Genomic DNA, 24950 nt, shown 5'->3' on the forward strand with positions numbered 1-24950 from the left:
GCGTTTTTCCGGTCTTCCCGCCGCAGTACGGTTTGTTATTATACGTGTACGATAATTGTACCGTGCGGATATGTCTATAAGACGCGTGCGTGAAAGTGAGATGTGCGAAAAAATCGATGCTGTACTTCCTGGAACCCCTACAGTCAATCGAATTACGCTTTAATTTCATAACGCGGAATTGTACGGCATTATGTAGGCCTCTTTACAGCCATACGTATACTGTCTTTTCCTCCGCGCGTGAATACCTCGATGTTACGTACATAGGTATATACGCATACACCGCTTGGGCTTATCAGTCGCATGGAAGATTATGTACTCAGAACTAAATTTCATAGGAGTTTCGTAAGATAAAGCCGCTTAAATGAGTCGGCGCGCGCGGCGCGACAAACACCGCGAGTGCTATTCGCTTCAATCTGCCTTCAAACGCCCGGCGGCCTCTGCTCTCGGTTCTGTGCGCAGTTCCGTAACCACTAAATTCTATATCGTTCTGTAAAAACGGTGCGTGTTTATAGGTGGCAGTGATAGGCAAGTGGAAAAAGTGGACGGTTGATGGGAGGAGGTAAAAGACGCAAACAATGTGACACTGATATACTCTGTATAGAGTTGTTTGTGCTTTGGTACATGTAAATGATGGAAGTGGGAGTGTGAATTCAACGAGATAAATGTTTATACTACTGCTGACGATGCAAGAGATTCTGACGCTGATCGGAGGGCTACTCGTCGTTTATTTCGTGTACATCATCGTCACTCAGAGAGATGGTAATTAGCGCGAAAAGTTTCGTAAAAGAAAACTTTTTCATCGGGCTTGCGGTTTGGACGAAAATAATGCCCGACAGAGCTGATTTATTGATAAGTTGAGAGGTGTCAGCCTTCGCTGCCTGAAATATCAGACGCGCGCTTAACCCACTGATGTTTTTTATTCGACGCTGGAATCTTCGCCGCGATGGCTTAAAAATTGACGAGACTATTTCGAAAGAGTCGATAAGTAACCTTGACCAGCTGCGATTTGGTTACTGAAATCGAACGCTGTTATTTTGAACGCTTCCACTCAAATTGCAACATTCATCGATCACCGAATGTCATATTCGAGGGATTATAGAATATTAGCATATACGAAAACATCATACTATTACACTTTTGCAGATAACGCAGCAGCCGACGCGAAATCCGCTGTGTACACGGCCATTCGCAAACTCGTCGACCATGCGGTGGATGAGGTTCAAAGATTGCCGAGCTTGGAGAATTCTGGTCCCGGCAACGATGCGCATCGAGATTTCTCGCGAAAAAGCCAGGACAATCTTCTCGCCACGGTTATCGCCAACAAGGTACTATTCCATTCTACTGCTTAGTTTGAAATTCAATTGTTTACTCGATCGATCACGTTTCAGGTCATCGCAAAGTGCCGATCCGAGCGGACTGCTAACGGAAGCGTTTTAAACTTCAAGGAAGCCGACAATCACTTTTTCGGTTGGTACAAAAATTTCGTCGACTTTCTATTGGATATTCTTGTTCTTACGCTTTCGCCGATGCTTTTTAGAAGCTTCAGAGACGAGTCGAGTGGACGGACAGAGCCAAAGCTGCGACAGGGGCTTGGAGTTACCTCGGAAAAATCTGCAAGCCGTTAGCGCAGCGTCGAAATTCACTCAGACGCAACCGTCCGAACTTTCGTCTCTTATGGTATTTTTACGACTTTTTTTTTATTTTATATGCGAAAAACGGCCTAAATAAAGCATTGCCATCGAAATTTTCAGTACGAAGAGAGGATCGAGGAGGTAGCGTCGTACATCACCGAGAAGTACATAACGAGTGATTCCTACGACGACTTAGAATTTTGTAAATCTCACCGAGTGCCATTTCCCGAGCTGGGGATCGATATTATTAACCGTACGTTCAATATGATACAACTTTGATGATAAAAGAAAAAAATAATAAATAAATAAACGTGTACCAATCCGTAAAATATTTCCAGAATGCTCAGATTTCCTAGAGGACGACGAGATCGACACGAGCTACGCGAAGACCCTCAGTCTGCCGCACTCCTGGAAGGAGAACTGGTACTTCCGCAAGAGGAACAGTAACGGGACGAAAGCGGCCGTGTCGATGTTCGTTCCTAATTCAAACGCCGAGTACAGGGCGTTAATAGGCGACAAAGATATCGACGAAACATCCGACCTCTCGGAATACTCCACGTATTCCGACGACGAAGTCGAGACGGACTTGGCGCTGACGATAAAAAATACATTCGCCGAATGCAACGGAGCACAATCGAGCGGGGCCTCTGCAGCCTCCGCCTTCGCCGTCTTGAAATCGATCCCGAGGAGCGAAGATAAATTATTCAACGTCGCCGAAAATACAACGGATGAAAATTTCAATTCGAATTTCAAGCCCGGCAGCGGCAGCCATTCTTCATCCCTGAAACGCGAAATTCCGGAGGAGCCTTCTGAATTTCAAGCGGAGAATAACGACGTTTTCAAAGAGGATCAGAGAGATAGAGAGTGCGGAGAACACAATACGCTCGTACCACGGAGACGTTGCAATGGCGCACAGGAGGCTGCGAATATTTCTTCCGCATCGCTGCAGGATGACGCAGTGGAGCAGGAAACAACTGGCGGGTAATGTATAGAGCTTTGATTCGCGGATCGATTTCAGAGGCAATCAATGATGAGTGTATCATTTCGCAGAAGCGTCGATAATGGCGAGGTTGTTCGGATGAACGGGGATACCGATGGTCTTCCTCGAGCAGATGACGATTTTGTGGAGGATTTCGATTTGTTCGCTCCGCCTGTGCCAGGTATAATATCCATCGTTATCCAATTCACTGTTTATCCTCCATCCTAGATCTGATTAACGCCCTTCCGAAGGTTCCATCGCCGATCGGGAGCACAAAAAGTGGCAGAACGCCGTGCCCATCGAGAACAATCCTTACAGCACGGAAAACATCCAGAAAAGACTGGTCCAACGGCATTATTCCACCGTTCTGCCAAGGTAAAACCGACGGAATTCATCCGCCGTCTATTATTCATGCGGCTAAAAATAGACAACGGTTATTATTATTCACATCCCATTTCCGACTCTACAGCAGCTACGATATGGCAATCAACGGAAGCGAGTTCCACGCGCTGGGAGAAGAAGATAAAGTCTCGTCGCCAGATAGCGCGAGAATTTCCGAAGAAATTGAAAACGTCAGCAAAGCAAACAGCAATAACGAGCTAATATCGCCTGACGCATTGCATAACGATCAATTGCAGAGGAGTATCGCGAATCCCGATAAACCAAGGGATTTCGAAGACGTTCCAATTGAAATTACCGAGGGCTCACGAGTTCAGCCGAGCGAATTGACCAATGGCCATCGGCCGAAAAATGTCCTCTCGAACACTCAGCTGATCAAGAGCTACTTCGAGAATGGCGAGCGCAAGGAGAACACGCGAGACGTCAGTCCGAAAAAGGGAAAAAATGCCGAGGGTTATAGAGCTAGGAAGAAAACGTCGAGAAGCGTCAGGCAGGAGAACTCTTTGAAAAATTCCAGGCCGTTAGAAGCTTCATTAAGCAGCAATGTCGAGCGTAATGACTGCGCTGACGCTGACGCTGACAACATCGACGATAAGATAATAGCGCTGCCGTCGGTTAAAAAAATCGTCCAGGCGTTCAATGAAAAAATTCAGGAAAAGTCGCTCGCCAGTAATAATTTAACGGTAACTTTCCGCAAATTTTCGACAGATAAATCGTGAAAAAAAATGTCTCCCGAGCTGCCTTATTTTCATACTAATTTTTGCTTTCGTTTCGCAGCCTCAGAAAGCATCGCCGTACAAATCCGAGAGCGGAGACGAACAAGTCGAGACGACTCACGTTCGCCGAACGCAGTTACACTTGCACAGCTTGACCGCGAGGTCCCTGTCGCGAGAATTCCGAGAGGGGCTGCGGCGCGTTCCAAAGAAAGTGTAAAGAAAGACGAAGTAGTAAGCTAGTATATTTACTCAAGACGGAAGTGTAATCATCAAATGTTCGCACGACGAATTTTATACTCCTTTATACTTGTTTGTGTATAAAACTCTCCCCCAAAAAAGTGCATTTGTAAATTTAAGTCTATGCATACTTGAGAATAAAAACGAGAAACGGTTTGTATTACAGAATTAGACGGTTACCTCATTCCTCTTGTATCTTCTTTTCCAAACAGGTTTATGCGTTGAAGATGACTGCCGACTTCGCTCTCTCACTTGAGAAAAAAACACATCGTAGCTGATGGATCTATCCGAAAAAAAAACGCTCTCGAGGCGACTTATCAAGGCCAGGCACACGCACACCACACATATATATATATCTCACTCGCGTGTTTAATTTGAATCTCGGTTGAGAGCGCGATCGTTACTTATATTTTTATCCTCGGCTAGTCCGGCGCAATTATTGGAACATCCTGTGCGCGTCCGTCCTTGCGCGATGCAAAAAAGTACATGGCACACGGTATAACGTATAGGAGCATGAGTACTCGGGGGCGCAACAACGAGCGAGCGATTCTACTGCGAGTGCACCCTAAACCTTTATAGGTTATAGTCGCGCTGCACAAACAAACAAAAAAAAAGTCGCAGCCGCGCCGCGACGGTATTGAATCAATTGCGGCTGATGTGTGTTTACGTTATAGTATACCGAGGTTACTACTCACTATCGCGCTCTCAGCTCCCAGGAGGCCTCGGTGTCAGTCGTGTGCGGCTGTTTGATGTTGACGGACTCGTTTTTAGCCAGTGAATGGGAGACTGTCAATGCCATGCTAATATGCGGTGCAGAGCGGCGTCGTCGGCAACGCGTGAAGACGACGAGGAGAGGAAGTAGTGGACGCCGGTGAGGATCGCAACGAAACTTTGGAAGTAGAGCGCAGCGAAGATGAGCGAGAGAAAGTTCACGCGAGCCTTGGGGAAACCCGGAATGGCTGCGCAACTGCGGGAAACCGTGTCGCAGGTTGTCCGTGAAAGTACTGTGCAGGTAAGGCTCTGTTTACGTGTTTTCACCAGGCTGCTGTCGGGGAAATTTGACGTTTGTGCGGATTTTCTTGCAGAGTAAGCTGCACTTGGTGGAACCTGTGGATTATGAAAGTTTTATTCAGAAAAACAAAACCCTGCTACACAACGATGCCCAGCGAGAGCTGCTGTTGTACCCCCCGGATGATGTTTCCGTAAGATGACACTTTTGTTGATTCTCATTTCCTGCAGTCAGTGTAAGTTCAAGGTGCCAAGATTTATCGCGGTCTTCTTTTTCAGCATGTTGTCATGCCTAGGCAGTATCGTACAACCAACCTGACTACACCCAAAACAAACTTGGAGGAAGTGAATCTCTTAACAGAAGAATGTATTAAAAGTTATTCCTCGGACTGGAATACAATACATTACAAGTATTCAGCTTATAGCGGATCATATCTTGAGCTTCCTCGGTATGTAAATCTTTTGTTTGGATGAGTACAAGGTTTCATTATTCATTCATTTCTTGTGTCTTTTTAGCAATGGTTACAACGAAGAGAAAACTGATCAATTAAAAGATGAGATATATGAAATTGACGTAGATGTCGATCAAATCGACGAGGTAAATACTAGTTTCTTAATTATTTCATTCTATTTTTAGTTCTTAAGTTATTAGCTATATGAAGAAATTATCCACAGGATATTATGAAACGCGAAGGCATAACAAAGGAAGGTTATTTGATGAAAGGACCGGAAATTGGAAACAGTGATCGTATGTTTTCAAATCTGGGATCCAAATCATTCAAGAGACGCTTTTGCCATTTGCGACAGCAAGTCGATGGCACATATATATTAGAGTTTTTTAAAGATGAGAAGAAAGGAGATGTTAAAATTGCTAATTTAGATTTTTGTACAGAAGTAGTGAGAAATCCAAAAAGAGGAAAATTTTGTTTTGAACTCAAAATGAATGGTCCTCAAAAATCTTATACATTAGCTGCTGAAACTGAAAACGATTTGCAGGATTGGGTCACAAAGTTAAATACCGTACTGCAACACTATAAACAGCAAGAGGAAAAGTGCGCTGCCTGGTTAGAGAAAACTTCTAACACTCAATCATCAACAGTGAATTCACATCAAGTACGTATACTCCAAAATGCAATATTATAGATATTTATTAAAGAATACAAGAATAATTCACACTGTATTGCATTTTAGGTTTATGGGACATTAAAAGGTTTAGAACAGAGTATGAATCCACAGTTAATTAGGTATTCTCAAGAAACAGATATTAGTATTTCATTGGCTAGGAAGAAGAACAGGAAGCATTTATTTCAAGTGAATCTTTTGCATAATATTAAATCATTATCAGTCCATGAAAACAATATTGAGCCATATAAAGAGCAATTCAACCAAAGAATATTTGTAAAATGTGAGAGCATCAAGTTTAAGTTGCAAGCTCCAATAGAGGAACAGGAATCTTTGTGCCAAGTAGAGCCATACTACACGACATTAAGTGTATTTGATGCTAGAAATAACAAAAAAATCAGTGAAAATTTTTATTTTGACACCAATCATGAATCTGTACAAAATATGATCAAACTAGAAGAAAGCTCAAAAGAAAACGGTTTAGAATTACCGGATGATTTAAAAAATATTTCAGTTACCTGGCTTAGCAAGTTAAAGCAAGCTATTTTCAGCATAAGTAATCCACATCCAGATATATTTCTTGTAGTGAGGATAGAAAAGGTTTTGCAAGGTAGTATTTATCAAACTTGTGAACAGTATATAAAAGCAGCAAAAGATCCTCGCATAAGTATAAAAGCGCACAAACAAGTTCAAGCTTGTTGCCAAAGGTATTTAAATGTCATATTAAATTTCTTTCTCTATTTTTACTCTTACTAAGCGATATTTTCAATGCTTTACAGACTAGGGAGTTATAGAATGCCATTTGCTTGGTCTGCAAGACCATTATTTAGGCTGTATAGTAACGAATTGGATACTTCTTCAGATTTCTTAGCAATTTATCGACAAGAAGGAAACAAGATGAAAGATGAAGAATTATTAAAATTACTTTTAGAATATAGAAAGTAAGCCTGATAAGATGTGCATTAACTGTTTTTATCTTGAAGCAAAAAACTAACCGACCTACTTAATTATTTGTTTCAGGCCTGATAGATTGAATAAATTGACAATAATACCTGGCTGGATAAAAATTAAAATTGAAGCAACCACAGAAGTTCCCGAGAGTAAGTTGAAAGTAGCTAGTATCGAAAACTCGTGCTTAATAACTGTTCAAACGTCATTTAAAACGAAATATCTTGATTATTCTAGATTCTTTAACGACGTCTTTAGCGACATTAAAACCTTTTCCCATACCACCATCATCTGATATTACATTAGAAATAGCAGAATTTGAGAGTTCATCTGAGAAAGATGTTCATCCTTACACAACATATACGAACCATTTATATGTATATCCACAAAATCTGTTATTTGATACACAAAAGATATTTAGTAGAGCTAGAAATATTGCATGCATTGTAGAAATGAAGGATAATGACACTGAAAACGCACAACCATTAAGAGTAAGTATTATTTCCGTGACCTTAATTATTTGATTTACCACACATTACAAGATTTTAAAATATTGTGAATGTTTTAGTGTATTTACGGTCGACCTGGAACTGCCTTATTAATCTCGAGAATCTCATGTCCAGTTCTACACCATAGCACAACACCATCATGGTACGAAGAAATCAAAATAAGATTACCACTGAAACTTCACTATAAACACCATCTCCTGTTTACTTTTTATCATATAAGTTGTGATATAAATAAGAAAAAAGAGAATGGAATTGAAAACTGCCTTGGGTATGCTTGGCTGCCACTATTGACTAAGGGCCGGTAGGTTTTATCTAATTTAATTTAATAAAGGGCAATTGAATAATGTATCTTCTAACTAAGCATCATTATTTTTATTTTTATTTAGTCTTGCATTCATAGAAGAAAGTATAAAAGTTTTGCCAGTGGCTACTCATTTACCTGATGGATATTTATCTATTCAACCACTTGGTTTAGGGAAAGGTGTAAGTAAAAGTTAAAAAATTCAATCAACTAATAAAAAAATCAATTATTTATGAAAAAATATTATGTTTCAGAATGCTGGACCTGAAATATTGTGGATCGACTCTCAAAAGCCAATTTTTACAATTTCTGTTCAAATGAGTTCAACTGTTTTTACTAAAGATTTACACTTGCACAATCTATTTACGCATGCTGAAAAAATTATAGACCCGACATGCGTGGCTATACCATCGAATTCAGAAACTTGTAAAATACTAAAAGCTGCACATGAAATTCAATTAACAACTACTATAACATTTTTACCAACGATTTTAAATCTCTTATTCACGTTATTGACAAGTAAAGTCAATGACGAAGTAAACCAATGTATTGTTAGATTATTGATTCACATTATAGATTTAATACATGAAGCTGGACGACAAGAAATTTTGCTGGCCTACATTAAGGTACAAAACTGTTATAAAACATGAAAAATATCAAAATCTTTAATATATTATTATTATTATGGAATTTTATGTTCTAGTTTATTTTTGTGCAACCAGCAAGTAAAAATAATGATGCTTTGACAGTTCACGAACAACTTGCTAAATATTTACCAATTTTCTTACAACCAAGTAGTGCTGATTTGTCACTTGTAAATAAATTCATGTTCCATTCTGGACTATTTTTTGATATAATGATTAAAAGTATGGCTCAACATCTTTTAACAAGTGGCCGAATAAAGGTAAAAGAATCAAATCATATTTCTTTAAAAGATTCTATGAAAATTGTTAAATACGTTATTTTCTCGCACTACAGATGCATCGATCTGAAAGATTTACGAATGAATATCAAAAACAAATAGAATCTTTTGTGCAATTAATCATACCTCAGATAATGAATAAATATAAGGAAACACCAGTTGAAACGTATGCTCTTAATAAAAGTCTTGCATTATTTTTAAAGGTAAAAAATCAATATATCTCAGTGATCAGAAAGTGAAAAATTTTGCTAAGCTTATTTGTTCTTTCAGCGTTGTCTCACATTTATGGATCGTGGATTCGTTTTTAAATTAATTAATTTATACGTGGAAAAATTCGCCTTTGGAGGTTCCCGGACATTACATGACATGAAATTTGATTTTCTTCAAATCGTATGTTCTCACGAACATTTTATTTCTTTTAATTTGCCATTAATGCAATCATGGAGTGCAACAAAAGGTATAATTACATTATATTTATCAATTATTCGAATATTATATTAAACGTACTGTATTTATTCACATTTAAGAAGAAAACGATGATGAACTTGATAACAGTGGTATGTTAATACTGATTTACATACAGTGTTAGCTATTTTTATTCAATTAGTAAATAGTTTTAAAAAATACCTTAATGGCACGTTTACTCACAAAAGAGAATGCAATATCACTAAAAAAAGTTAATCAATATTATCTAGATTTAGCTCCTTTTATTTAACTAGTAGATGGTCAAAATCTTAGTTATGTTGGTACATACATCACCCCCCCCCCCTCCAGAAAAGGAACAATTCATATTTAAGTTTAGCATAAAACACTCTTTGCATTTTTTAAGTTTATAAATATCACACTCTACATTTATATTTACTATATCAATTCGTATTTGCACATTTTTATATATCATGATTGTGCAATTGCATAATACGAGAGTATGAAACACGTTTATTACTTTTCAGACATACCCAATACTGAGTTTTACTTGTCAGATAATTTTTGCAAGTATCATTTCCTAGTTGGGCTTATATTAAAACAAGTAAAAGTATCTTTAAACGAAATTGTTCCCATTCGTAAAATAGCTCTTTCTACTTTACGAAATTTGTTGGCCAAACATGAATTAGATGATAGGTATCAAGATAAGGTAAGCTATACATTTTTATTCCTCAAACTTTTATATAGCATCGCATTTTCTTATCTTAAATATTCACTCGTTTTTGTCTCTTCAACTTATCAAGGGTCGAATAAATAGAATATCGTCTTTGTATATACCATGGTTGGGTATTGTACTAGAAAATCTTGATCGCTTTGAGGCTGTAAATAGTCTGAAAAATGATTTACAACACAACTTAGCGAACAGAACTAGCATTATAAACAGCGTATCCACTACCACGAGTACTCCTATAAAAACTCCTCACAAGTAATTTTTTTTGTAAACAATAAATAACCACGATTCACAATCAAACATTGATTTTCATTTATAAATTTTACAGATGCTCACCGCACATAGAATCTTCTCCATTACGAGGATCTACCCATATAAGGGATTCGACCTACTTGTCGGCTATTGCTGGCCACGATATGGTTAACGGATATTCTTGCACAAGTATTGAATCTGATTTATCGACCGCATCTAGCATAACTCAATCAAATGCTTCTCAAGAGACTACTATTTACAATTGTGAGTCGTCAGATATCAATGATGAAATAAGAAAGCACAAAAAACATTCGCGCTCAGTTAGTATTTCTCAGACAGTTACTTCTTCGTCGAGATGTGATAAATTTCAAGCCTTAGAGGTGCAAGATATATTACTTTGCTTCCTATTTATAGTCAAATATTTAGAAGACAATCGAATGATACTCTGGTGGCAACAATGCAATGAAATCGAAATTCAAAAGTTTTTGTCAGTTCTTGAGTAAGTAAAATTAGATATTAAAAGTTTTATTTTTCTAATTAACTTTCTTCCATTACTTTACCAACACTTTGTACTTTGAAAGGTTGAGCCTACATCATTTCCGATATCTCGGAAAAAGACAATACCCAAAAGTTATTGAACAAGATATCACAAAGCTAAGGCCTATCAAATCTTTGACATTGCCAGCCAGAATGGCACCACCTGACTTTTCCAATGACAATTCTGTTAATACTGGCACCCTGCAGCCTCACAATAATATTAGGGAGAATTTGTTAGAAAATAATCACGAGAAACTTCATCACATTACCACACAAGCTAATTTGGCTGTTGAAGTCGGTCTTATTGTACTCGATTCTCTAGGATTGTTTAGTTTTCATTTTAAGGTACTATGAACAATCCTTACAAGACATCATTTTTTAAAAGTTCATGAGAGGTTTGTAAAACGAAAATTGTATTATTTTGTAGGATTTGCTACTCGACGGTACCAAGGATAACCAGCTTTTACAACAAGTTATGAATGTTTACTTAACATTCCTGCAAGTTGGGCAATCGGAAAATTTACTTCGACACGTTTTCGCTAGTTTGAGAGCTTTTCTAAACAACTTTTCCGTAACTTTATTTCAAGGTAAATACCGATGTTACTTTATGCACATTATTTGACATAAACAAAAGAAAAAAGTTTACGTTTTCTTATTGTATATTGTAGGTAATACTGTACTTTGTGGACGACTATGTTATGAACTGCTAAGATGTTGTAACAGTAAATTAAGTTCTATTAGACAAGAATCATGTGCTTTGTTGTATTTACTTATGCGAAGTAATTTTGAGTTTACTAGTAGAAAGGGATTGACAAGAGTTCATCTTCAAGTAAGATTATACGCAATATATGACGTAATTAATTACGGATGTCTGTACTGTCTTTACATATTTGTTTATTCTGAAACCCCAGGTTATGATTTCGGTTTCGCAAATGTTGGGAAACATTATTGGTCTGAATAATTCAAGGTTTCAAGAATCTCTCTCACTTATAAACAGTTATGCCTGTTCCGATAAGGTGATGAAAGGTACTAGTTTTCCTCACGAGGTTCAAGATTTAAATAAAAGAATTAGGACTGTACTGATGGCAACGGCACAAATGAGAGATCATAACAATGATCCAGAAATGTTGCTCGATCTTGAACACAGTTTAGCAAACTCTTATGCTAGTACGCCAGAATTACGTCACACATGGTTAGAAACAATGGCTCGAAACCACATACGAGATGAGAATTATTCAGAAGTAAGTATTTAATTTCATTTATGAAACATTTTCTCTTACCTTATTTGAATTATTAAAATTTATTTATATTCTAAAATATAGGCTGCCTGTTGTCAATTACACATAGCTGCATTAATGGCTGAATATTTGAAACTGAAAGAGCTGAATGAATGGGGCGCTGAGGCTTTTGATAAAATATCTAAGAATATATCCAGAGACGAAAAAGGTCTTAAACTAGATGCTGGAGCACAAGATGTCCATTATACTGAACATATATTATTAGAACAATTAGAATCTTGTGCTGAAATGTTGGATAAAGCAGAAAGATTTGAATCTCTTGGACATTTATATCGCTTAATAATACCTATGTACGAAAGAAAGAGAAACTATCAAGCCTTATCCAATTGCTACTCCCATCTGACACAAGCGTGTAACAAAGTTGTACAAGTCAATAAAAGTGGAAAACGATTACTTGGGCGATTCTATAAAGTTACTTTCTTCGGTTCGGTAAGTTTAATACCGCATTTTTTAAAGAAAATGCATGTAACCATGTTCTATCATCACTATTTTCTTTTTAGGCTTACTTTGAACAAGAGAATGGAGTAGATTTTATTTATAAAGAACCAAAAGTGACTTCACTTTCTGAAATCTCCGAACGTTTGCGGAACCTTTATTCGGAAAAGTTTGGAAGTGATAATGTTAAATTAATTATGGATTCAGGACCCGTTCAAATATCTGATTTAGATCCCAAAATAGCTCACATACAAGTGACGTACGTCGTGCCGTATTTTGATGAAATGGAATTAGATGTTCGATTGACTGAGTTTGAACGAAATCACGACATATCTTGTTTTATGTTTGAAATTCCTTTTACTCAAGAAGGAAATAAAGCCAGAGGAAGTCCGAAAGATCAATGGAAACGAAGAACGATATTGACAAGTATTATCACATTATTAATAATTCATTTTTAGATAGCCAAAGTTTATCAAAAGAATCTAATTAATATTGTACGTTTTAGCACAATACTCATTCCCATACGTGACGAAACGTATTAAAGTAGTTGAAAAAAGAGTTATAGAGTTGAGTCCAATTCAAGTAGCTTTGGATGAAATGAGACAAAGAGTACAAGAACTACAAGACGTTGCTTTGACCGGTGGGCCCGCGGATGCTAAAAAACTGCAATTGAAGCTGCAAGGAAGTGTTTGCGTAACGGTCAATTCGGGACCTTTAGCGTATGCTTCAGCATTTTTGGATCCTGAGGTGTCTCATCAGTATCCCGAAGAATTAGTTCAAGAGTTGAAAGATGTTTTTAGGTACATATTCACTGTCTTTTATAATTATGAGTTTATATTAATATGACAATGACTAATTGAATAATTTTACCTCTTGCAGAGAATTTGTTAAAATTTGCTACACGGCTTTACAAATTAATAGTAAGCTGATTGCATGTGATCAATACGAATACCAAGAAGTGTTACGTGAAAATTATCAGATCTTCTGCCAGAATCTCTCGTCTCTTTTGGGACAACCAGTGTGGCCTGACGAGCAAATCACGAGCTTTAAGCGCAATAGCGCTGCTCTCTTTAATGCCATTAGCGGTACGACGAACAGTCATTCTAGTACAGCTTAACAAAAGATCAAGACTGATATTTAAGAATTTCTTACAAGTCTATACGGACATAGAAAAAATTGTATTCTTTATTCTTTTAAAAAGCATTTATTAAACTGTTTAAATCTATTAATTTTAAATAACTCAAAATTTATGTTAAATATACTGATGTTATATGTTAAGTTCAATATAATCTTAAATCCCTTTTATATAACATTTAATGTAATAAAACGATCTTTAATAAACAAATTTTGTATGTCTACACTGCAGTGTACATAGTATTCTTTCGATAAATTATTACAGAAATAGAAAAGGATAGGGATGTTCAGCGAATAAAATAAGCGGAATACTCAATTACATTTTCCAATTTTTATTCGTAATATTATAATTGTAGCAATTAATACCTCTATCGTATTTACATGTCACTGTATTTTTTCCATTTTCCTTGGTAATAGGCTTTTACTGTAATGCGGCTATGATATATACGCACTACATGACTTTTTCTTTCTATTACCTTTTTTACGCGTGCATTCATTTGCGTGAAATGTAGTGTACAAGTTTACGCATGTGTTGTTTACGTGTAGTGTCAGTGTATTTTATGTATGCGTCATTAAATTGGAGTTGCACAGCTTTTCGTCGGCCTCTGCAAAAATTATTCGATGTGTCGGAACATAATGATGTATGTTATGTACATTACGCTAATAGTACGAGGCGCAGGAAGCTACATACGTATATCAAACACAATCACAGCAATTAGTAAAAGGGGCCAGCACTAACAAAAATGACTAAGTAACAGTGAGAGAAAATATAGAACTGCTCACTAAAAAATCACAATAACTAAATTCCTCTACGCTAGAGTAATTTCGCGTTGAGTTTGAGACAACTTACCTCAAGTATTTCAGACTAGTTATTTGAGTATCATTAAATCGGTTATAACAAAAGGTATAGGAAGCTTTGAAATTCTTACTTTTCATTGATATGTAAAAAATCTAAATAGGTGTCGTATCTTATTACGCATAAGTATTTTTTAGTAGCTTGTTAAAACAACTTCAGTTTTTCTGTATTATAATATGATTGAGTTAAGAAAAATGATTACTTTCTTTTTTAGATAGCTGAAATACGCATGGTCTTTTAACAAATGCAAATATGATTAGACTTGTAGAAAAATAACAAATTTATCAAATACTCGAATGATTTTAAAATATTAAATTATTGTAAAAGTTGTTTTTTCGAAGAAACTCACGATTGTACAGCAGTAATAAAATTTCTTCTCGCATCGCTTCAATTTTTCATGGAATAACTAACATAAGTTTTTCAAATGCGTATATAATTTCTATGTATACAGTGCATTCATGGATTTTGGTAACTGTACAATGTAAAATATAATTCCATCTAGCTAGCGACTCTGGGTACGGCTGAGCGCATATTTTCCTTACGTTTATTTTCTTTATTTTTATTTTACCATAATCTGATAATAGGGTAAGGGAATAGGTGAGACTGAGAAGACCTTGATAATTCAACTCTTTCGAGCGTTCTGTATTTTATAAAAAAAAATCTATTACTGATATTATACTAAACATATTTTTATAATGGCAACAACGTTCTATGGTTTGTTTGAAAAGACGAATAACGTTTTTTTTTTTCGAAATCTATAGAATTTTCAATTTCAAGGTCTTCTTTTCTATATTTAGTCAATTTATGTCCACTCGATACATTCATATTTCAAGTTATGCATGATTAAGTGTATAGAGTAACATCTCTGTTCATAGATACCGCATAGAAGTTAATTAGTACAAACATCAGTTTTCAGTACATTGAGGGATATGCAGATAAAAGATGCGATGCACCAACGAGAAACTTTTCATCAACATTGTAGGTGTAAAGGATAAGCATCTCGACGATAATCGGAGCTAAATTAGCCACGCGATTGTAGTCCTTAGTATTTTTTATACATCTCTACACCAGGTATTTTTTGCGTTTGAAAATTTGTCAATTGAGAGCAAAGAATTAGTACAGCATCTCATTGGATCAATATGTTCTGATTTTTGCAGTCAAGTTTTACTGCGGCAGTTTGAATAATCAGCAGTCGGTGTAATTATTATATTCACTGAGGGCGTTTCTTTAAATTCATAAAAAGTTTTCCTAGAAAAAATCGTTTAGAAACATACGTAATCAACAAGCGTTACAATCAATAGTTGTTTGCAGTTGAATAAAGAATTTTAGAATAGTTAGTTGATAGAGTAGTTAAAGTAAAATCCGCAGATTCGCATAAACTAATAATAATAATAACAATAATAATAACAGTGATATAAGTGCTACAAACGTAACAGGTGAATAACTTTTAAGATTCAGTTGTACGTCTACCGTCAAGAACCGACAAATGACTTAGTCGAACATAACTGTTATATTATTTCAAAAATCATCATAAAATTGTGTAAATCGTGTGCTAACTTGTTTTAAGATTTGACTGGATTATTTTTTGTATAAAAACTCGATGTGTGAAAATGTAATAATTTTCAAAAATCTGATACTTTGTAACCTAAAAAATCACGGTTACTCATTACATATTAGTTGAATACTTTAAAGAGCAATCAATGAACGAGCAGTTAAGATATCGCTTACAGAACAACGTGAAAATCGTTTAAGTGCATGTGTGCCACAATACAAATTTGAGAAGAAAATTGAAAGAGTGTCAAGTAATTGTAATTTGGTGCGTTTGACTTGAATTTTTTGAAAACTTTACTGCTTTCCTAGAGAAAGTGCTACAATACATTAACCAGTTTTACTTTAAGAGTAAAGAAAAATGTTTATAGAAAATTGTTCAGGCAATAAACACTATCATTAGTGGCGAAATAACGCGTTGTACTTGTTCATTAGTAATTTCTCAATTGATATGCGAGTGAATCAGTGTCCCCGTGTCTTCTCATATACGTCTTTTTTTGTTTTTTCTTTAATTTTAAACTATACGATCTTTCTGCACATCAAAGCGTAACTTTCAAGTAGCTTAATTTCATTATATCGTTCTTAAGTGACATGGCTTTATAAAAAAAACGTTGACATCCATATGAATTACAAAACAATTATTTTTTTTTACTTTTCATCGATCAGACAAATGACCGAAAAGTTAACAACTGCAACTAATTTTGTCCGTAGAAGGAAGGTCATATGATCATAGTTATACAGATCTTCAAGTTTTCTTAAACATTCAGTCATTTGTCTCCACAATTTTCTAAAAATATAAACAACAAGTTCTTACAAAGACGGCATTCACGTTCGTCTTTTGCCTTTAGTTTAACTATATAATGCTCGAACCGCTTGCACTATTAATCAATCATTATTGCTTGGACAAATTCGTTAAAATTGTTTTTGTTGTAACTTTCGAAAAATTTTTTATTTTATCTTGTATGTAAAATTTGTTATTAACAAGCCACATCGTAAAATGATCTTGAATGCAAATGAGTTATTTGAAAAATGAAATATTTTAAAAGAGTGAACAATTCTAAGCAATCATAAACGTTTTAGATTAATATTGCTATTGCAATTGTAAAAGTACGATGTATATGCGAACGGAAAACTAATTACGCTGAATTATCTATCTAAAAGTAAATTTTATACTTTACTTTGTTTAGAGACATCTAATTATGTACAGATGTCTTGTCAATTTCGAAATTTATGTAAATAAATTTTGACTATCTTTCGCGCGAACTTCTGTTTTAATCTGCCAATGCTATTACTACAGCAAATTTGTTAAACTGTTCAACTAGAATCAGCGCTTAATGCTTGAGGCATCCCGCAAAAAAAGAAGCACTTAGACGTGAAAACAAGTGAACATTTTTTCAATATGCCTAGTCAATACTTTATTTATACATAATTGCATTTGTAATAAATGCGTGCGGTCGGCATTCGTGCATTGGAACAGTTCTGACTTTCTTGCGTAATTTTCATTTACTTAATAGACACTACACTCGCTTTTACTGTTATAGCGTTATGCTGCACTCTCTCCCTGTGTGTGAGCAAACAAGCACTACAAACGCAGAACTTGATTTTTTTTTATAACGGGTTAGCCTCGGTCGCTTGAAATCGCATTTACTTATTTATATGTATATTAGTAGTATAGCCCCGATATATATGTATTGTTTATGTTTATGTATATCGATAACGATGCCAGTAACCATTCCTTTTTCTAATTTTTCTCGCCTTAATAAAATCTAAAATTCAATAAACAATGTACACATATAACACAATTTATAAATAGTTTTATATATCATTTATACAACAATAAATGCCATAATTACTAAGTAGGATCGTACGCATCGCAGATGTAGTTTCAATAGTTTCAATGCTTTTTTGTACCTTCTCGACTTCGAATACATATTCTAGGTGTGAGTTCTCTCTAAACGTGAGATACACAAATACAACCATATTTGTGACCCGCAGCAAAATATGTTGTCAACTACAAGTACATGAGCTTGCTCGAATGTGTGCACGTATAACTCACACGACAACGTAAGCAATTAATAATGTTCAACGCAATTCATATCAACAATTAATTTTCAAACTGCTTATTTTTGTATCTACAAGGAGAAGAATTCGCGGCTATGAGGTACACTGCTGAATTCTTCGTATCTTTTGACATACAGCGCGGAAAAGAGAGCAGTACAAAAAGCACTGAAACCACGCTCGTGTACGTCTCCGACAAATAAAATGCCCTAGTTTGTCGTCACAACTACACGAAGTATACTTCTCTTTTTCTCGCTTGAACTGAATACGTACTTTCTCGCTTGCATCGGTATATGTATGACTTGATGCCCACATATATATATATATATATATATATATATATATATATATATATATATATATATATATATATATATATATATATATATATATATATATATATATATATATATATATATATATATATAATAGTAGCTCGTAGCACTCTCTTCATCCCTCTCCGCTTCTGTCGCACTCTCTCTCTCTCTCTCTTTCTCTCTCTATCATACCCTTGCGCACTCACTCTCGCTAATACCACGCACACAGACATTTTCTCTATAATATACCGCGCAACGAATATAATTGTTGAGTATTTACGCATGTATCTTCAACTTTATAACGTGTTGTCCTTTAATTTTTTTTTTCATTTGTTATTTTCTTTATTTATTTTTTTTTAATATGTAACACAGTCAGTCTTGGCTCGCTTCATTCCAACCCGGTATTTTACACGTACCATTCCTTAATGTCCTTGATTTCGCGTTTCTTACCGTTTTTACTTCCGCCCTGGCCGTTCTTGAGCGCACCATTGTAGGGCTGTCCAGTGCCCGGTGCGCCTCCCAGCAGAGCGGCGTTTGGATCCTGACAGAAGCTCTTGCCCTCGTCGATCTTGTAATTCGCCTCGGGTCGACTCTTGAACTTGAGAATTATGAGGATTATCAGGACTATGGCTATCAGAGCGCCGGCAATGATGCCGATGATCAACGCGGCGTTCTCAGCTGTCTCCGATGTTATGCGCTTGTTGTTATTGTTGTTCGTGTTCTTCGGTGGGATATTCATCACCGTGTAGATTATCCTCGTCGTCGTTGGCATCTCCGACATTTCGGTGCTGGAAGTGGTCGTGTACTGGGTAGTACTGCTAGTCGACGCCTCTTTGATCAATATACTGAAAAACAACGATTAGGTTAGCAAATCTACGTACGAAAGAAAGTTCAACGTGAGTCGTCTAATCCGAGCATCTCGGAAATTAATTTCACGCTGGAATCGATAGCAAAGTAAAATTATCAGCTCTCGCAGTCCAGGGCAGAAATCGATTCTCCGATATGTAAATATAAAATCCGCAAGAGCGCTAATGCAGTAGATGCGTTTAAAAAAAGATACGCGCAAGCTCACCTGGAATGAGTACTCTCGATGGAACTGCTGGAAACGTTGATCTGCGTGGAAGCAGTGGTCTGCAGGTCCGTCGACGATGTGGTAGCTATCGTCGTGCTGCTCGACTGTGTGCTGCTGCTCGTCTGTTGGCTGGTCGACGATAGCTGGCGTTGGGTCGTGTAGCTCAGCGAGGAGCTCGAATCTGCAAGCAACGAAGCTCTCAAATCAAGGGCTACGCGCACACTCACGCACTCGGCGGACGCGCAGAGATAACGCGCTCTACTCGGACACTGATCCCCCCGACAGCGGCAGCAGTAGCGGAGCTTTATGCCGTTAGCGGCTCAACCGCTTGTTGCATGCGCCAGCAGCGGCGACGGCGGGTCTAATATCTTTCAGCTCTTGTCGGAGGTGCGCGCGCGACAACGGGGACACGCGCGAAGCCGCAAAAAGCTCTGCATTACTGGCCGAGTCGTCGGCGCGCGGCGCCGCATATTCTCGTTCCACGAGCGCGCGCGACCCACTGACAAGCGCAGAGAGAGCCCGCAACGTGCGCGCTCTCTCCATACAACGCAACCAGCCAGAGAGAAAGATGGCGCCGGAAAATCGAAGACGATTCTGGTATGCACGCAGCCCTTCCGCGCGCGCGAATGCGATAACTACGCAGCTATTGATTGCCCGCTGGAGAGCGAGCTTTCACCCTCTCCCTCTCCCTCGAATCAGCCGATAATTTTAAAATACGAATTCAGCGCGCGCGCGACGAGGGCTTCCCTTTTAAAATTGATCCACGCTCTTGCGGTTCGGCTTCCATTGCAATTCAATATTTCAATAAGCCCCGCGAACCATCGTTCCGTCCGCAAATTCCATGCAGTACAAGCCTATAGTGAGCCAACGTAGGCAGAGAGCGCGAGAGGTATGCAGTAACAATTGTGCGTGAAGCTAGAGAGAGTGGAGGACGAGAGTCGAGCGTATATGTATAATGTGGAGGCGGAAGGTTGCACCGACCAAAAGATCAATACGACGGGCACGTGCCGAGCGGTTCGCTGATTATACGCGGAACTGCCGTCTGATTTTTTCATCCCTCTCGCGAGATACCCACCCGTGGCCGAGGTAACGAAAATCTCTTCGGTCGTGCCTGGATCGCCGGAGCCCTCCTCGTTGCATTCCTCCTCGTCGTCGCAGGGGATGTTCTTCTCCTGGAGATTCGAGCTGTGACTGCTCTTCGGCTTGCTCGTCACCGTGGGCGACTTCGTGGGCGCAACGTACACCGGCGTGATGAGGTCATCTAGAAAATCGACAAATTTCACGCATTAATATTCAGCTGAGGCTCCCCTCCTCCAATGACACTTTTTGTAGTGACGTGTGTGCCTGGTTTTGGATTTAATATGTGCTATTTTCGGACGGAGGCATGCGGCGATTTTCATTCGCACCCCGTAATGAGAGCTTAGCTTCGATTCGGCGAACGAGCTTTTTCTCTCTCTTGTTGAAAACCAACGGGGAAATTCCAATTATAACCGACCCCGTTTCCAAAGCTGCTATTACTATAATAATACTGCAGCAATTAGTCGAGGGAAAAGGATATGCAAAATTACGAAGCCTGAGTTATTTTCTCTTTAAAAATCTCTTTCCTACCATTTTGTTACAATAAAGTTTTAAATGCAACATTTAGAAAAATTTCCCTTGGAACACTCAAAGAAATTATGCATAATCTCCGCACGCTCTACATTTCGCGCGCGCGAGTTAAATCCGTGCTCCAGATGCCGCCGAGCAGGGCATCAGCGTAGAGACGAATGACTGAGCCGGGATTTTTGACTGACTGAAAAAGACGTCGATCATCGAATTCAGTTTTTAGTCAGTCGGAGAAGATTTTTTACCGGGGACGTATTACGGGAGAGGAGGTACAATGCGAAAGAGAAAGGATGAGCTCTCGAAGTCTCTGTGTGTTCGGACACGGGGTCCTAAATATGCAAATGAATTGAAGATACAATCGGGCGAACATGAAGAGGAAAAGGTAGCGTGCGACGGCTGTGCGGCTCGTTCATGCCCCAGGGATTATGCAACACGATCTGCATGAATTCATCTCCCGATGCGCTTGTATATTACCGAAATTTTTCTCTTTTGCTCGCAAAAAATCCCCCCCCCCCCCTCCCCACCCTCCCGCGATATCAGAAATTTCCAAAGGAATTTCTCTGCTCCGAGTAATTTTTGCAAAGTACCTCGAAGAATGCGCAGTATGAGTAAGCGCTGCTTTTGTATATAAAAACGTTAGCGCGGGAGGAAATTTTTAAATTTATGCAGATTGCCGCTGTTTTGTATAACACTCGAACAGCCGATTTCTCATCCACCGCATGCATTGCGTGTAAAAGACCGTATTCAGGGGAAATTGCAATAATCGTAAACAGTGTGTATAACAAACATAGCACCAGTATAAAGAAAAGTCTGGCATTCGTTAGATGAGTACTTTTACTTACACTTACCGGAACCATTATCATAAATAGGCGTACACTTCTCGTCCTCGTCGTCGCCGGCGCAGCCGCTTCCGGCACCGGAGAAGATCAGGTCGTCGGCGACGCCAGGCGACCCAGAAGCCGGAGTCTGCGTAACGAAATTACTCGTATCAGAATATGGGTCACACGCAGACAGGTTTTCCGCTTGATTACAATCGTGACTATATAGTAACTATATAGAGATATACTATATCGTCCTTACCTGCTGCATTCTCTGAAGCGGCGCGGCACGATCGGCGAGACTTCCTATCGGCATCACGTGCACGTCGCCTTTCACCGTCACTCGGTTATCTTTCGACGCTGCCAATTCGAAGATTCGCACTCCGTTTACCACCAGGCCCGACATTATGCCCATGAAGGGCTTGTCGACTCTGCTCTTGCCCCGGTTCCATCGGCCGCCCACTTGGATCGACGATTGGCTGTTGAAGACCCCGTGTTGGTTACCTGGAACGAGGTTTGCGAGTTAATTCATAATGTTTAGTTTTACGTGTACAATGAGATTGGCTATCGATCGCGTTGCTCGTTGGTTCGGTGTAATTTAATTACCGGTGCAGTGTCTGCTCAATTAACAGATTATCGATTACTCGCTACATCAACGTTTCAAAACATTCTCTAGCAAACGCGTAATTGACCATACGGTTTGTTCAAAAGTCGCAAAAAACTCCTGACCTGTGACCCTAGCTTACAGGTATAGCTTTCACTTTAATCGCCGTCGGCATCATCAGAGTCAAGCGAATCATCCCAAGAAGACTAGGGAGCAAACCGGTCGGACAGCTACCGCCGCTATACTTGCAGACGACATGAAAAGGCAGATCAACGTTTTTGTCGATTCTTTGTTTGACGGATGTTTTCGTTTGACCAGGGATCAGGCGAACATGAGAGTCGAGAGGCTATAGTGTATCCCCTCCGCTACTACCGACAGAGAGAGAGAGAGAGAGAACTGGCATGATTGACCATTGGTCAGTGCTCGGCGCGCTCGACTCTCTCGCGGAGAGAATAAAAAAGAGAAGAGCAAGAAGCCGAACGCAGGTCTCCTTCTTTACCGTATATCGTGCCTTGGGCATCTCCCGCTGGCCCTTTCCCTTTGTAAGGTCGGAATTTCGTCGGTTTTGGGAGCAGGCGAGCATGACGACTCGTATGACTCGTGGTCTGTAGGGATGAACCCTTTGTGTGATTCGGCCGCGAGTTCTTATCACGTTTGTCGTTGCCTTTTCGGTATTATTAGCGGAGAGCTCAATTAGAAACGCTTGATGGACAGTTTTGAAATATTCGTTATAGGTGGAGTAAATTAGTACGGCGAAGATGGTTAATTCGCTCCCTTTTATTATTCACTTAACATTGGTTGTAAAATAAGGTCTATTTTCGTATATGGAACGCGAATTGACAATACGATGTATAATAAACAGATCGGAGTTCGTTTATGCTGCCGCTGAAAACAAAATACGATTTGCTTTGAATTTCGCATCAGCAGCCGTACCTATATTGTTGCTCCGAGCGATCAGCGCAAAAAAAGTCACGAAAAGTACGTTAAAAAAACAATCAAAAAGTACACGTTTCAAAAGAAGCGCGCCGGGGCGTCGGGCGAGAATTTAGATATGCAAATTGAGCGGTGACATCGACCAGGCCACCATGGCGGCCTTGGAGGTTCGAGGAGAGGAGGCTCGCCGGGCCCTCTCTCGAAAGATCTTGATCGGAAAAAATCGATATTCCGGCTATTTTTATACTAGGCGACTAGAACGTGCAGCAACTAGAAAAATCGGTTGGAAGAGAGAGCGAGAGCGAGAAAGCGGGGGCCCCGAGAGCCATCGCCATTTACGGCCCACGTATAGGTGTCAGAACCGATATATACCTATATACATCTGTGTGCCGCCTGACAAGGGCCGTTGCGACATGGTCATTTTGCCGTCGAATATTTATTTACGGATTAACGATTATGGCTAGTAATTCGTTCGAAAGTCCGAACGACTGATGAAGTGAAATTAAACGGCAATTATATATCGGCACACGATTCCAAAGGCGTATATACATGGCTATCCGTGTCAGCTAGCGAGTATATATAGAGGAGCAATAATTTTCGTCGAGCCCGGAAAAAATGAGACCGCCTGACAGTCGTACCAGGCGAGCAGAAGCCAATAGCTGCTGGCTTCGTTACACTGAATTTAGGCTCGCCTCGTGAGTGCCAGCGCCTCGTCCGCGCCGACGCTTTTGCGAAGCTTCTAATGCTTTCGAGCACGCGCCAGAGTACTATTAGCTCTCGTATATATATAGCTCCGCTTAAATGCGACGTTATCGCTGTAGTGCGGTGTATACGATTTTTACCGCTTATAGATCGAGCTTTGAGGTTTTATAGAACGAATCGTGTGCTCTGGAAATTAAGGCCGCTGAAGCTTTGATAAGCAGAATCCATTTTCGATCGCGGCTGAACGATAAAGCGCAGAGTACAACGTGTCCTCGAATCGGCGATCGGTACGCCGAAAGGTCGGAAAATCAGATTTCACTTTCGACACCTAATATTTCCAAACCATACGCTCGCATCGCCGCCCAAAAAACTGCGCTCCGCAAGCAAGCGTTATGCGCAAGCGCACGCATCAGCAGCAGCGTCAGCTGAAAGAAAAATGCGCACCGAGCGCAGTCGAGATCGCTCGTCCGGCACTCGTAGCGCAAACATAGTAAGCGTAACAGCGATGCATAAAAATGCAGCTGGTGCTCCGAGTCGCATTTCACGCGCGCTTAACGCACACTACTCGTTCACCCCTTTCGTCGCGCTGCAGACACACGTGCACGCCTCCGCCGCATTCCGATCTGAAGAAGACCAATAAACTGTATCAGTCGACTAGGAGAGCATGTGGCGGCAGGCGCTGCCGCTGTAATTTAGTACACGCGACGCCGACGCTTCCGCGGCTGTATACATGTATATAACGGGTGGGGCCTGTCGCCGAGCCCCAAGACCACGCCCTTTGGGTTTACACGCCGAGTCGGCGGACCCAACCAACTGTCCGCAGCTCGTCTCTCCTCCTCCGCCTTCTCTCTGTATA

The 24950-nt window shown here is 39.1% G+C and overlaps 3 protein-coding genes across 11 annotated transcripts in view; 1 reads left to right on the top strand and 2 right to left on the bottom strand.

Moving 5' to 3' along the window:
- The window catches only part of LOC100120951 (uncharacterized MFS-type transporter C09D4.1), a 21706-nt gene extending 16968 nt beyond the window's left edge, over positions 1–4738 (bottom strand). The window contains exon 1 of the mRNA XM_032599725.1: positions 4143–4738. The gene's annotated coding sequence lies outside the window, so the exon portion shown is untranslated. The remainder of the gene's footprint in view (positions 1–4142) is intronic.
- On the top strand, positions 4684–13805 carry LOC100120877 (dedicator of cytokinesis protein 9). 2 transcript variants are annotated; one of them, XM_032599717.1, is made up of 27 exons: positions 4825–4974; positions 5048–5164; positions 5250–5419; positions 5487–5568; positions 5646–6083; positions 6162–6799; positions 6872–7033; positions 7113–7192; positions 7278–7531; positions 7609–7850; positions 7936–8032; positions 8105–8476; positions 8554–8754; positions 8829–8975; positions 9043–9229; positions 9300–9329; positions 9723–9904; positions 9999–10180; positions 10254–10676; positions 10759–11059; positions 11142–11301; positions 11383–11543; positions 11626–11955; positions 12037–12441; positions 12513–12873; positions 12953–13247; positions 13327–13805. In XM_032599717.1, exons 1-27 carry the CDS (start codon positions 4876–4878, stop codon positions 13562–13564), a joined length of 6354 nt encoding a protein of 2117 aa, XP_032455608.1. In that variant the 5' UTR covers positions 4825–4875; the 3' UTR covers positions 13565–13805. The 2 variants fall into 2 exon arrangements, with proteins under 2 accessions (XP_008205538.1, XP_032455608.1); XM_008207316.4 differs by lacking the exon at positions 9300–9329 and having other exon boundaries at positions 4684–4974; positions 13327–13725.
- Positions 13806–18717: 4912 nt separating this feature from the next.
- LOC100120851 (neurexin-1) overlaps positions 18718–24950 on the bottom strand; it is a 96845-nt gene continuing 90612 nt past the window's right edge. For 5 of the 8 annotated variants that reach the window (XM_031929553.1, XM_031929551.1, XM_016985415.2 and 2 more), the window contains 5 exons: positions 22118–22359; positions 21880–22003; positions 20508–20693; positions 19433–19613; positions 18718–19205 (listed from right to left, as the gene is read on the bottom strand). In XM_031929553.1, coding sequence (XP_031785413.1) covers positions 18767–19205; positions 19433–19613; positions 20508–20693; positions 21880–22003; positions 22118–22359 — 1172 coding nt within the window. In that variant the 3' untranslated portion in view covers positions 18718–18766. The remainder of the gene's footprint in view (positions 19206–19432; positions 19614–20507; positions 20694–21879; positions 22004–22117; positions 22360–24950) is intronic. The other 3 variants (XM_008207311.3, XM_032599720.1, XM_031929552.1) reach the window with 1 other exon arrangement.

This window comes from Nasonia vitripennis, chromosome 4 (assembly GCF_009193385.2).
Source record: "Nasonia vitripennis strain AsymCx chromosome 4, Nvit_psr_1.1, whole genome shotgun sequence".
Lineage (NCBI taxonomy): Eukaryota > Metazoa > Arthropoda > Insecta > Hymenoptera > Pteromalidae > Nasonia > Nasonia vitripennis.